We start from the raw sequence: 14,454 nt of genomic DNA on the forward strand, positions 1-14,454 counted from the left end.
CTTGTGCCTCTGCCTTGGAGCTAGCTGAATATTGATTGAAATCTCTACAAACTGTAAGCCAAACAAACCTTCCCTCTCTTACCTTGTGGGTGTTGGGTATTTTGTCTTGGCAATGAGAAAAGGACAAAGACAATGAGACTCCTAAATATGGGTCTCATCTTATACCTAATCAACCTATTTTTGTGTGTGTACCTTAACTCAGTTATCAAGGAAGGGTGTTAGTAAGAGTTTGGCTGGCCTGTCAGATGGTGGTGGACTACTTCACAGCAACAGGACAATGTGTGCTCCTCAGGGAAGAGTTCATGGATGGGGAGGGTCTTGGGCCACGTGGGGAGCTGGGCCAGGGCAGTTGCGCACCGTCTTTTTCTGTCCCTGAGCCCATCCTGGTGGAGTAAGAAGAGTCACTGTTGTTTCCCTGAGGAGAAGCCAGGGCCACAGAGGCAGGCCACTTGCTCAGAGTAGGGGCTTCAGTTTGCTATCAAAGCCACCCAACCCTAAATTTGGGCCTTTGGGTGACAAGGCTGGGTCTGAGGCCCCTTAGCCACTGTGTCTGCTTACTGCTCTAAGGGGACGACCATGGACCAATGCACGTCCTCACTGTGGCAGAAGTCAGGGCTGCACCTGTCCGGCCACACCGCACGCTCCTCCAGGGATGCTCAGATTCTTTGCTTGGACACACACAGGGGCCTGTGAGTACCAGCTTACCCGAGAACTTACAGTGCTCTGGTGGGGCTGAAAGAAAACGCATCTGAACACTCAGGCACTGCACCTGTCTCTGGCCACTGAGAGCTGAAAGATGTAGGCCAAACAGGTAAGTGTGGTTTTTAGCCCATGAGGTCATGAGAAGCTGTCAGCTTGCAGCCAGGGCTGGCACAGAGCTGCCTCCCATGACCACTCCAGGGGCCTCTGCGCCATAGGAGGAGCCCTGTCTTGTTGTTCTTACAGGGAGGCATGGGGTGGGGCCACGAGGGCTCTGTTGGCTCAGCTCTCGAGCACCATGTCTACATCGATGGAGCTCGGCCTCAGGCCAGTCAGTCCTGGCTGCAAAGCTTCCTAGGAAAACATGTGCAAGCAAAACCAAGGTTCGCTCCTAAGCAGAAGGGCATAGCCAGCAACTTTTGCCACAACGTTTGTCAGAGTGCTATGTTGTAGCCCTTCCCTCCTAGTCCCCTAGATTTGGCTTGGATGGGAACTATCTAGGCACCTCGAGGGGCAGAGACTCGCAGGCTCCAGGCCCTGACTTGGTGGCAGATGTGCTCTCTCCAGGGTCACAACATGCTCAGATCTAAGAGCTCGTACTGGCTGGTTTTCCTGGCCACGGGGGAACTTGTGTTAAGGCATCTCTTCTGGGACTGCCCAAAGGTTTCCTTCATGAGAAGTAACCTGCAGAGCAGCACGCACCGCAGCCCTGGAGTACAGAGTACAAAGAAGCGAGGTCTGCTACACCTCTCAGGCAGGATCACCGCAGAAGTCCCACAGGTTCCAGCCATCAGTAGCCAGGGAGGGTGGTGGCAGCCCGGCCAGCTAGTAGTGCATCCAACAGGCCGTCACTTTCTGGGTGTGGTGCAGTGGATGGGAGGGAGCTCAGTGTGGTCTCTGGGCAGGGGAGGGCTCAGCCCTGCTCCTGATGCTGGAACAAGGGTGCATAAGCATCAGAACCTGTGGATCTTGGCTGGCTGGGCCTAGCCCCTCGCACCTGTCCTGTCCTGCGCACAAGGTGAGTCCCTTGCCTGGGGCTGCGCCTGCATCCCAAAGACAGCTGGGGTGGTGAGAGCTCAGTCCTGCCCGAGGGCAGATGGACAGGACAGCGTTTTTGGGGAGCTGGCCCTGCCCAGGGCCTTACACCCTCCACTGGTGCATGCAGTCTCAGAGTGAGGCATTTCTTTGCTGCGGTCCAGGGGAGGAGCCCCTTTCAGCTTGGATCACCATCATGAAAAGGGGTCCGTGCAATTCAGAGCAGAGGGATGAAGGCACAGAGTGGAAACAAAGGGCCTGTCCCTCTGTGCCAGCCCTCAGGCCTCTTCCCCAGAGCGCTGTAAGTCCACCAGCTTCGCAGCATCGCTTGGGACGGTCTCCATGTGCGCACATGTGCAGCTCTGCAGCGATCTGTGTGCAAATGGAAACCGAATACACACGGCATGGCACGCCACTTTTCACAAACAAAATACACACGCTGTACCTTGGAGAGCATTTCACGCCAGCCATGCAGCCCTGCCTCCTCTCAGCCTCTTCTCAGGAAGGCTGCAGAGCATCCGACTGCTGCGGTACAGAAATTTATGATTTCCCTCTGGAGGCTTGGGAGGCCTCCTGTTCCAGAAATGCTGCAGTCAACACTTGTTCTGTATTTTTGAGGACATTTGCAAATATGTCAGGACTAAATAGGTGCATGGAGCTTCCAGGTAACAATGTATGTGTGCATTTGAAATAGCAGGAGATTCTGCCAATGCGCCCTCTAACAAGTAGCCTCGTGGAGACTCCTTCCTCCACTCAAGCAGTCAACATATTTGTTTCTTCTCAAAGATTGTCTAAATCCTGCTGGAAATGCCAGACACTGCAGCAGGGACTTGCAGCTGTAATTCTGTGCTGGGTGGGTCCCTGAGCCCCGCAATCTGCACTGTGACAGGTCAGCCACACCAGCTTTCATGGGCCTCTGCAATGCGTCGGCTCATCCCTGCCATGGGGCCTCTGTGCACCCAGCCTGGTCACCTGCTGCCCTGCGATCTCCACACAAATGCCCCCTCTCAGATGCCCGCCCTGCGCAGGCCTCCCCTGCCCTGCATGCCCTTGGGCATTAGTGGCCAGTTCCTGACTTTTTGTGTTCATCCCGACCCTGCGCAGCAGCAGCAAGCTCCTGGGAGAGAAGGTTTTTGTCTGTCTGATAACCCCTGTCCCAGCCATGGTGCCTGGCACTTAGTAGGTATGCAAGAAGCAACTGCTGGCCCTTGAGCTTTTGTATGTGAGGGCAGCAGATGGCATCAGGTTGCTGCCTTCGTGATTGTGGGTAACATCTGGCACGAAGGCAGGTTTACGGGGCTGCATCTATGTGATTCAGTCACCTCTTCGGCCCTTTCCCACTTTCCTGTCAGCTTTTCTCTTTCTAATTGAGAAGTACAAACTCTTTGCATGCAATATAAGCAAGCTCTTTTTCTTCTCAGTTTTGTTGCAAGTGTTTTTTCCAGTTGATTGCCCACCTTTGTACTGTGTAGCTTCCATTTAAGTTCTTAATTTTTATGCAATTGAGTTCATTGGCCAATTCCTAGGTGGCTTATAACCATGGTGTGAAGAAGGCCTCTCCTCCGGCCCTGGGGGGCTCTCCTCACAGTGGTCTGTGCCCAGGGCAGGGATGTGCCCATGGGCAGGAGGAAGACAGGTCTGGCTTGTGGGGGAGTCTGGGTACCCACAAAGCTGTGTGGCTGCAGAGGGGTGACACAGGATGCAGGTTGTGGGTGAGTGTCAGACAGGATCCAGATTGCATTTGGGGGTTCAGCAGACAGCTGAGGGCATAGGGCAGAGATGGAGGTGAGAGGAGGGGGACAGTAGGGATCCCCAAGGTGCCACTAGGGAGGTGGGAGAGGGACACATACCATCCCCAGGCTGGTGATCAGTGAGCTGTTGGGGGAAGATAGACGCCACCAGCAGCGAGCTGAGAAGGAGCAGGTGCTCCAGCCCAGGAATTTGGTGGACTTGGGAGGCACCCAGCCTGTGCTGCTGCCACAGAACTTGAAAGACAGAGGCCACCACTGCATTCTTAAGAATTTGTTTATTTTCCGATCAAAGGAGTCACATCTGCCCGCACACCCCAGCACATCTCAAGTTGGATTTTTATAATTTAACTTGAGCAAAGCTTCGAGAACTTGAGGCAGAGCTTGATCTTCCATTCAAACTCCCCATCCTGGCTTAAGCAGCCACAGTGATCACTCCTGGCCAGGACATAGCTGTGTATACCCGCGAGTGCTCGCAGTGGTGCCACATGGCCCTGTGAACAACTGCGCTCTGCAGTCTGCTGCCCGTGTGTGCAGAAAGTGTGGCGCAGATACAGAGTTTGGTATAAGCTCCATACGATGTGATTTCATAACCAGCGGCCTAACCGCTGAGATATTACTTAATTTGTTAAAGCGATAAACAAGATTATGATGTGCAAACAAACAGGGCCTGTGCTCCAGCTGCGTCCAAGTTTATTTTACCAAGCTATACACACAAGGCCCTTTCTCCAGTCCTTCGGATGGGGTTTCCCCTTCCTTTTGTTGGGGACAGAAGAATGTAGAGGCAAGCAGGCCCTCTCGCGCTGGGCTTTCCGGCGCCTGAAGAAACTCATTCATTGCCCGGTGTCCTTACAGGAGTTTCCCACATAGAGGCTTCGCTGAGTGGGAGATATCTGATCGTGGCTTGCCCAAGCGGGGCCCCACACTCCAGGGACTCTGGAGCCTGTGAAATGGGCTGAGAGACTAGGGTGTTGTGGGGAAGGGGCAGGGGTCACAGCCCTCCTCCTGCCCTGCCTGAGCTGCTCCTCAGCTGAGAGTCTCTAGTGTAACTTTATCTGAAACTTGGGGCTGAATACCGGGTGGGTTCATCATGCCAGGGAGGTCCTGCCTCCTTCTGTGGGACCCAGCCCGGAGTGGGATCCTCCTCCCTTGCTCCTAGCAGCCGTGGAGGGCCAGGAGGAGGCGTCTCCCAAGGACCCTGCCACACTCTCATGGGCTGTAAAACCAGCATAGGGAGGAGGGGGGCGGGGCATCCAGGTAACTGCCCTGCAGAACCTGAGAACTCCCGACCTGCGAGGCAGGTCCCTTCTCAGCACTTCTTAGCAGCACAGGATGAGGAGAAAACCCACAAGTCTCAGGGTCCCCAGGGGCTGCAGCAGGTGGGGAGGCCGCAGCCCAGGCTGGCCAGTGTGCAGCGCACTTCTTCCGCAGGAATTACCTTCTCTTGCGCATGCACGCCTCCAGCCGGCCCAGCTCTTCGTAGGACTGGTAGAAAATGTCAAACTCCCTGGTCCCCCAGCCCCTCCAGACAGCCAGGTGCCACTCGGTGTTGTCATTCTCAAAGCCACACACCACTGTGTCCTTTGCCACCACGGCCGCGTCCACCAGCACCCTGTGGAGAGAAGGGTTCTGAGGAAGCTCGCAGGGGTCCCCTTTCCCAGTGCAGCCCCAGAGGGCAGAGCCAGTCAAGCGGAATGCGAGTGGCCCAGCCTGGCTCTGGGATGTGTTCCAGCACTCACAGGTCCAGTCCTGAGTGGAGCAGAAGCTTTATAAATCTCATGAAGGCCGAGGGCATCATTTCAGGCCTGCAGCTTTGTCTGTATGGGGCCCTGGAAGGTGACCGATGCTGCCACACTAGCCTTCGGACCTCCAAGTGCCCAGCAAATGTCACCAGCCTGAATTCTTGCCATTGCATGGCCCATGACTGGGCAGACGCTGGTCCGTTCCTTTGCCACAAGCTCTGTGGGCCTGTCTGCTCTGCTCCCACATGCGGAGGAAATGCAGGGCTAGGGACTGTTTTGCAAGAACCGCATGGATAGTACAAGTTTCCTTTGGGGACATGTGGGCGGCTCCTGCAGCCTCTCTGTCTCTGGGGCCTGCGGAGCTGGCTGTCTGCCTCTGGGCACCTCCTCTCTGCATCTCCTCCCGTGCCCGCTGCATGTGCCATGCTGTGCACCCAGGTAGGGCATCCAGGGATTCTTTCTGCCCCATGCCCTTGCCAGGTCCTGCATTTCAGGGGCTACCTGGGTTCTGGTAAAATTCAGCTTTGAAGAATGAATAGGAAAAAGGACACAAGGTAAAACTTCAGAGACACTCATGGCAGGCATGCCAAGGCCAACCAAGCTGGGCTCTGCAGACCCGCCTGGTCCTGGAAGCCTGACCTGCTAGCCAGGGACTACTTTGGCTCGAGTGCGCCACAGAGCTCACAGCCTGGGCTGAGAAGCAGACCACAATTTAGTTTCTGGAACCATTCAGAGTAAGAGTCACTGGTTCCCAGAATCACAGAGAAAGCCTAAGGCTGGCAGGCCCGGGAGTAAGACTGCCATCATGTGTCCACCATGGTCACTGACCTGCTCTGGGGGAAAGAGGCCTAGTGAGATTTCTCCAGCTCCATGTGCTCTATATAATGTAAAAACTCTCACCTACAGATGGGTGATAGCTCATGCTGCGGGGAAATAGGCTTAGTGAGAAATGGAAAGGCTCCAGAGTACACGTGCAAGTGTGCGCACGTGCGCGCATACACACACACACACACACACACACACACACACACACACTTTGAATTTGTAGAATCGAGGAGCTTTTCATGAGGGAGAGTTACTGCCTGGAGCCTCAAGTCACAGTGCTTGTGGGAATGCTGTCAGGAACGCTGGTCCCATGCCAGGCTTATGTGTTGCCCATGCAGATGGTGCCCTGGAGGGTGGACATGGCCATGCCTCCTGGTGGCATCCACCCCTGCCTGGGATGGTAAGGAGTTACTGTGCCCATATCACCAGGCTCTACTGGGTGCTGATGGGAGGTGGGTCATTCCTGCTGGGGCTCCCTGCCTGGCAGGAAGGACAGTGGGTCACTGGGAGGGATCCCTGCTTTTCCTGCATTCAGCCCTGGAGAGGCACTTGGTGCACAGGGACACCAGGCACCCAGATGCAGGCTGCCCTGGCCAGAGGCTGAAGCCTGATTCAACTGGTGCTTGCTGAGCTCACTGGGAGGACGCTAGAGCACCCCGACTTGTTTCTGCTTTGCCTGACGGCCATGCTAGTGGACGCTGATGCTTATTCATTGTCATGGAGGTCCACAGGGCTCCTGGGCTATCCCTGGGCCCCTGGCAACCAGTCCCTGCGCTGCTCCCTTGCGGCTCAAAGAAGCCTCCCAGGGTCTTACCCATGTGGAGTCAGTTCCCGGGCTTTTAAGACAGCGATGACTCGGCCCCGCTGGGCGCCCGAATCCTTCTCCAGGCCGATGACAATGACATCTCCACCATGCCTAAGAAAGCAGAGTCAAGGAAGAGAAGTGTTTTGCCCATGGCTGGCCATGTCCTCCAGAGGGAATGGTACTGGTGCAGAAAGGTGCAGATGGGAGCTAACAAGTTACAGAGAAGGCACAGCCTGCAACGCAGACGAGAAACCTAAGAGCAGAGGCCGGGGCTGTTCTCCTTTTGTGGCACATGAAGCTCTGGGGCAGGCAGGGAGCTTTCCGGGAGCCACTCCTACATTTGCCTAAGGAGGTCCCTGCTCACTGCAGACAGAAGGAGTGGCTGCGTGGATCTGGATGGTTTCTGCTCACCCTGCTCCCAGGGCAAGAGCAGTGGGCAGCCCAGGATGTCCTCCACTGCAGGAAACTCACCTGGGAACCCAAATGACGTCTCTGACCGCAAGGACCTTCACAGCTTGCAGGTGCCGGCTGAATGTCTCACCGTCCATGGGGGTCAGGTCGTGCTCAGATCTGTCTGAGGTGGTGACGGACTCCTGCAGCCGGTCAGAGCCCTCGAAATCCCCAGAGAAAGGCATGCTGGAACAGCTGGCTGGGGAGCTGCGCAGGCTTGAGGGGCACCCGGTGGCCCGGGGCGGAGGGGATGAAGAGTAGGAGGACATGGAGCAGTAGTCAGTCAGTGAGTCTTGGTGGGTCAGGATCTGCGTGCCCAGCTCCCGGCTGTACATGATGCTCACATCTGCGATGCCGTCTCCTTCAGGCTCCTTTGGGCTGGCCGTGTGACTGTCCAGGGGTTCCGCCCCTGAGGGCTGCACAGGGAACATGTCCCTGAGGGGGCTGGGGTCTCCACAGAAATATCGGGCACACAGCTGGTAGGTGGCAGAATGGTACATCACCAAGGAGTTGGTCTTGTCATCCAGGCACCAGACAACCTCCTCCCCTCTACAGTCAGAGCTGCACACGACCGATGTGATCACTGAGGGGGCGGCATAGGGCTCCAGCCGCCTGCTGATGTCCAGGGTCGCACAGTCGATGATGAGGAGGCCTGGTCCATTGCTGTACCAGATCTCTGACCCGCTGTTGACCACCTCCATCGCCTTCACTGGGTATGGGTTCTGCCGCATGTCTTCGTCCGGGATGCCAAACTTGGACCTGTTGGCTGTGTGTGAGCACAGGTAGGAGCAACTGTCCCTGGGGATGCCCCGCGCCACGGGAAACACAGCCACCAGCCCATCAGCCAGGCCTGCCAGCACCAGAAAGGAGTTCTGTGGGAAGCAGACAGGGATGCGTGAAAGAAGCCCTACTCAGGAGAGACACAGAGGGGTGTCTGGTTCATCTCTGTCCATGCTCCAGATGGACATGCGATGTCCATAAATGTCCCCAAGAGCAAAGATCTCAGGCTGGGTCTGCCAGCAGCTTCCCTGGCCCAGCACTGAGAGGTGTCAGAGTTCTGGCTTGGTACTGCTACGCCACAGCCACGCTGCCTGCTGCAAGGCCAGGGATGTGTGTGGAGGAGAGGTGCCCAAGGCACCAGCCAGGTCACCAGCACCACCTCTGCAGGGCTGATGTTTGGCATTGTGAGGAACAGTGGGTGCTGTCTTTTCCTCCAGGCCACCAAGGTCTCCCTCAGAGGCAGGACATTGTGCTCTCCCTTATGTGAACCCTGTTGATATGACAGCAGTTATGGGCACCGTGGGGGTCTGCTCACTGCCATTCTAGATGGCATGCTCAGTGCAAGCAGGGGAGGGTCCCCACGCCTGCCACTGTCCCCTGGTGCTGGCTGAGTCTCATGCATCTCTGTTGACATTTTTCATTTCACTGATCTCTGGGACTCCACTTGGTTTTTTTGCACTGAGTAGACAACACGTTGTTTGCTAAACTAGCTCTGAAAGAAATCGCTTCCAACTCATCTCTCTCCTGGGGGCATCTCATCTGATGCACCCACAGTCCTAGCTCAGGACCCCCTGTGAGAGACCCACGGTACAGCTGTTACTGACAGGGTCCTCAGGGCCCCCGCTAGGTCTACAGTAAGGCATAGCTTGGCTGGCAGTCACTGGCTAGTGGCCACCGGGCAGAGGACAGAGTTGCAGGGACTAAATGTTGGGCTCCCAGGAGACCCCAGGGCATCTCCCAGGGCACAGTAGGACCTGGACAGGAGTCAGAGGGGCTCTGCAGAGCCCAGCCGAAGTCAGGACCGTGCAGGGGCAGGCCTGGTGCCAGCAAGGGCGAGCTGCAGAAAGCTGCCTTGTTGGCAGCCAGGGAAGTCGGGAGGCTGGGCTGCCCCATGGAGTATGCTGCCATGGAGAGACAGCCTCCAGCCCAGCCTCAGGGCTGCAAGTGCTAAGGTCTATCAAAGTCCTGTTTCGGCTTGTAGAGGAAGAAAGCAGCCCAGGGACACAGGCTCCAAGTCCCTGTCTGGAGCCCCAGCTCAGCCTGGCTGGCGTGGTGAACACCATGTCATGTCCAGGCTGGGTGTGAACACGTGCGTGCAAGAATGCAGGGCTCTGCCTTACGTGCCATGGCGGCTAGGCCTCTGGGGGAGCAGGCACCCCTCGCAGGAGGCTCTGCACAGAGCAGGCTTTATTCCCCGCAGTCGTGCGGGAGGCAGCGCCCTGGCTCAGGGCTCTGGCCGGTGATGGCCTTCAATGATGCTTTGTGTCCTGCTCTCCCGTGCCCTGGTGCGGCTGGGCCCTGAGTTCCCCATCCGCGTCCGCGGGCCACGGCCATAAATGAAGTGAAGGTTCACTTCATACTTGTGTTTCTTTTTAAAGGAATGCAACTGGAACAGGATGCGGAGAAAAGCTTGTCCCTTTCATGACTGTTGGGAGGTCGTATAATACCCTCCGCTTTCCTGCGCACTGGTCCCCAGCGCGGGGCGTCTCACGAGCCCTCATGATCCCCACATGACCAGAACGGCTTGATGACAGTCTGCACATTTTAAGCAGCAGCACCAGGAAGCACTCCTTGCAAGCTGACTGAGCACACCTGTGGTTCAAACAGGCCTCGAAGGGTGGCCACGCCAGAACTGTCTGAGCAGCATCAGGGCCCTCGGAAGTGGAGCCTGGGAAAGCCAGGCAGCAGCCTTCCCCAGAGAGGACGGGCCACGCCCTGATGCAGAAGCGAACAGGCAGGGGTAGAGAAGAGGTGTGGGCAGAGGGCTGTGCCTGGCTGGAAGGAGAGGAGGGGCACAGGGCTCAGGGGCAGCAGGGGACCATGTCACCCCCTCTGCCAAGGCGGGGTCTGATTCCAAGGCATTGGTGGCTTTGTGCTGGGGACAGCACTGTGTGGCCAGGGTTGGGGAACTAAGAAGGTAAGTCGGCCTGCAGTGCTCGGCAGTGACTTCGGGTCTGGGATGGACAGTGGTAGAGGCAAAGGGCAAGAGAGCAGAGGGCATCGGGTCAGAAGCAGGGCCTTCCAGGGCCTGGTGACCAAGGGCTGTGGGAGGCGCTGGCCCGGGCAGGCAGGTAAGAGCCTCCTGACATCAGGGCTGTCCGAAGGAGTCAGGTCCGTACAACTGCGCACTCCACCACGTCCCACCTGAGCTGGGCTGTGGTCTCAGCTTGTGGGCAGTAGGTGTCCTGAGTCTCTAAGGCAGCCCATGACTAGGCTGGTGACCCAAGAGGGCGTGTCTTTCCTGCCTCCGAGCCAGACGCACCTGTGAGATGCAGCGCGGCAAGCCGTGGGAGGCCAGACTCACACACCCACTCCCCTCTCCTCACCTTTTTAATGACAGGTACCGCCAAGAAGCAGGTGACGATAGCCGGGGTGTCCAAGGCCTGCTGGGGTGCACTCAAGGGGCACATGCCCTTAAGGCTGTAGATGTAGATTTTCTGGTCCTGCAGAGGCAGACAGGCCTGCAGTGAGACCCAGGCAGTAAGGGCCTGGCGCTTCCCACACAGTGCACTGGCGTGGGGGCCCACTTTATGCCTGCCGTGAAGCCAGTGGAGGCTTTTTATGTAGTTCTGCTTGCTGTAGTTCTGCTCTTTGTAGAAACTTGGAAAAACACAGAATATCTAGAGAAGAAAAACTAAATTGCCCATATTCCAAATTATTCAGAGAAAACCACTCCTGAAATTTGGGGGCAACGCCTTTTAGAAGTTCTCTGTAGGGTCATGTGTGTGTGTGTGTGTGTGTGTGTGCATAAGTGTGTATGTGTGTGTGAAAGCACACGGTTCCTGCAAAGGTGGGGTTCTACCACAATGCTGTCTCCTCACTTTCGGGCTTCTGTTGTTTGTTTGTGCAGTACTGGGGCCCAGACCCGGGCCTCATGCACGGGTGCGAGGCAGGTGATCTACCTCCGAGCCAAGGCCTCTGCCTTTTCATTTTTTTCCCACTTAACTAAATGGGAGGTGGCACAGGGCACCCCTGCAGTCGGCCCAGAGGGCCCATGACCTGGGTGGTCTAGCTGCAGAGCTCAGTTTGTCCCCATGTTTTCAGTACCATGAGTTATACTGAGCTCGGTGTTGGTTCTCTCTCTCTCTCTCTCTCTCTCTCTCCATCATGTGTTTGCATGTCTTAGTTATGTTTTTGGAATTCTTCAAATTGAAATTAGCAAGGCTTACGTAGAATGAATGCTGTTAATATTTCTGACTTATATTTGAGCCACACTTCCCAATGTCATGTCTTTCCAGGTGGCACCAACCTCTCCCCTATCCATAACTTCAGAATGTCTGCTGTTGGGGCATTTCCCTCTGAGTTTCTCAGGAGACCCCTCCCGGGGCTTTCCAGGGACTCCCCCCATGTGCAGGGAGAGGCCTTCAGAGCAGAGAGAACGTGCTCTGTGGACACGGCAGTATTACAGGAAGCCAGGCGCTCAAACGCAGTTTCTCCCCTGAAACAGCCTGATACTCATCGTCCCAAACAGCAGCAAGCAGGAGCTGGCGGCAGGCAGGACTCAGCTCCCTGGGAGACTCGTTGCTGTCTCACAGCATGGGCAGCACTGCTCTCTGGGGGCTGCCCAGGGATGAGCTGGGGGATGCCTGGAAGTCAGGCTGGCCTGGTCACTCTGGGGGCTGCTCCGCTGGTAGGCGGTTACCTCGGTGGCCGTCCACAGCGAGCTCTGGACCTTGAGCTGGCAGCTCAGCCTCATGCCAGCACAGGCCATCTTCTGCACTTCCAGAAGCCCCTTCTCTGTATTCACCACCGTGTAGTTCCTATGGTTGACAACAAGCTCACGGTCAGTTCCTGGTGGTCCCTTGGCTGCCCCAATAGCCTCAGAAGAGGACCTTGACTGTGGGCCTTTTTGCCCCAGGACGCCAAGGTCTCCTTGATGTTCTGAAAGACCCAGGAAGGCTTCTCCACGGCCCTGGGTACGGCTGGGTTCTGCCCGCTGGGTAGTGCTTGGACATTTCAGGCAGGGCACAGTTACCCCCAAAGTGAAGAAAGCCTCTTTTCTCTCCTTGACCTCTGGGGATTGGAAGCATTGCCCAAGTTGAGGGAGGGGCACATCCACAAAGGTCACTTACTCCCTGCTCTTCCACCAGCTGGACGCTGCCCACCCAGTGAGTGGGGGCAGCCCCTCCGGGCCAGGTGGATAAGGCGGAAGACAAGGCGGGTGGGCAGAACAGGGCCCATCCGGGCGTTGGCAAGGCAGCTTGGCCCTGGGTCCCTCTGATACACCTCAGAAGTCTCGGAGAGCTTCCCTGCTTCTTGTGTGTCAAATGTTTGAGGCCCAGACCCTGCCCAGACCTGGATTCAGCCATTCCTCTGATGAGCGCTGGCTTCCCTTGGTCCATGGGTCTCATGGCATCTGCCTCCTCGTTGTTCCTAGGCCTCTTCTCATACCCCACGAGGCCAGCCAATTTCGAGTCAGAAGTTTACTTACTTCTTACACGCCCTCCCCTACATCTATCTCCCCTTTAACCCATGCCGAAAATCACAGTTGCCAAGGACAGCCGCAAATCATTTATCAACTTCCCCCACAGGCTCAAATACTATCTTAGAACAACGATAATAAAACTACCAAAACAAATTCGATTACTGGAAATGCTTTTAGCAAACACCCCCCCCCCCACCGCGCTACTGGCAGGGATCCCCTTAAACACCCAAATCTGCAGACACGAAGGCCTCTTACATAAAGTGGGCAGCGTTTGCTTAGGTCTGATGTTCATAGCCTGTGTTCTTTAAGCCAGCTCTAGGTCACTTAAAGTACCTCATGCAACGTCAATGCCACATCAATAGCATATTGCTGAGGGCCCAGTGCAGCACCAGAAAGTGTACAGGTCCAGTAAAGAGAGGCTGCCTGATGCCAGGCTCTCCCGGAATGCCCTAAGGGGAGCTGCTGCAACCTCCATTCCGTCCACCTCATCCCTACTCAAGCTCAGCTCTATCTCAGCCTTGCCTGGTTCCAGCACCATCCAGTGTTTACCCCTGGGCTCGTGGGAAGACAGTAACTGCCTTGAGGATTTCTCAGGAGGTGAAGAGGCAGCACACACGGCCATGATGGCAGGTTCTCACACAGTGGTCATTTCCTGGTGACTTCAGTCTTTGGACACTCTTTCCCAGGCCCTGGCTTCTGCATCCTGGGACCTCCTTTTTTGTTCCTCAAAGGTCCCTTTCTGAGTCCACCCCTCTAATCCGGCCTTTGCTTCTCACCCTACCCCTCCTACCTACACCACCCAAGCACCCTGTCTGACCACAACCATAAAACCTTTCCGCTCACTCAGCCTTGCACGTGCCTCCCCAAGGACCTTTCTGACACCCCAGACTGGGCCCCCTTTCTCTCCTTCCCACTTCACGACCTTATTTAGGCTTCAAGGGCCTTTTCTACAATTCAAAGACACCTTCCACTCCCCTGCCTGCCCTCCCTCTAAGCAAACCCACGACTGTTTAGATCACTGGATTGCTTGATCACCCCAGCTAGTCTGGGGCAGCAGAATGTGCTACAGAAAGTCACAGGAGCAGCCTGCTGGCTCTCGGGCCCTCAGTGCCCCACAGGCATCCTGGACCTCCTCAGGTTCCGCACCCATCCTATCGTCTCTTTTTGTGCATTATTGCAAACTTCTTCCTGCATCTTCCCTGAGAAAGCGCAGCCCCTGGAAGGGAAGGCCCACGACCCCCACCCCCAGGCTGGCCTCTCGCTGGGCATCGGCCTCATCGGGGTCACTGCCTGCTGTCCCCTGCAAGCAGCTTCTTCTCAAAGCATGATTCTCTAGACTCATGTTTCCAACTCGCCCAGCAGAGGCCATCATTTCTTGGCTTCTCTTAATCACAAAGAACTATGTGCTAAGTTTCTCTCTTCCAGCTAGGACTCCAGCTAGGCCCTGGACCACTGAACAATAATCACCACAGACGTCACGATTTCCTGTTCCCCAAAGCCACCCTGAATATAAGCAGGAGGTTACCTGGATTCCTCTTTCCCGTCCCAAAACACCACCGTGTACTCTTGGCCCTGGGGGGAAAAGAAGGCCGTCTGCTTCCCGCAGGGCAGCATGTACATGAAGGTGGCAAAGGTCGGGTCCTTCATCTGGCTCACCACGGACAGGGCCAGTGGGCGCTGGGGAGAGAGGCCACAGGCATGAGCACGTGTGTGTCTGGACCCCCC

The 14,454-nt window shown here is 56.3% G+C and overlaps 1 protein-coding gene across 1 annotated transcript in view; it reads right to left on the reverse strand.

Moving 5' to 3' along the window:
* Window positions 1-3,748: 3,748 nt before the first annotated feature.
* Window positions 3,749-14,454, reverse strand: part of Lrrk1 (leucine rich repeat kinase 1) — a 134,949-nt gene continuing 124,243 nt past the window's right edge. The window contains exons 28-33 of the mRNA XM_004623448.2: window positions 14,255-14,406; window positions 11,947-12,064; window positions 10,631-10,747; window positions 7,326-8,176; window positions 6,864-6,965; window positions 3,749-5,094 (exon numbers count right to left, since the gene is read on the reverse strand). Of these exons, the coding sequence (XP_004623505.1) occupies window positions 4,917-5,094; window positions 6,864-6,965; window positions 7,326-8,176; window positions 10,631-10,747; window positions 11,947-12,064; window positions 14,255-14,406 (1,518 nt within the window). The 3' untranslated portion in view covers window positions 3,749-4,916. The remainder of the gene's footprint in view (window positions 5,095-6,863; window positions 6,966-7,325; window positions 8,177-10,630; window positions 10,748-11,946; window positions 12,065-14,254; window positions 14,407-14,454) is intronic.

This window comes from Octodon degus, unplaced genomic scaffold, assembly GCF_000260255.1.
Source record: "Octodon degus isolate 3935 unplaced genomic scaffold, OctDeg1.0 scaffold00002, whole genome shotgun sequence".
Classification (NCBI taxonomy): Eukaryota; Metazoa; Chordata; class Mammalia; order Rodentia; family Octodontidae; genus Octodon; species Octodon degus.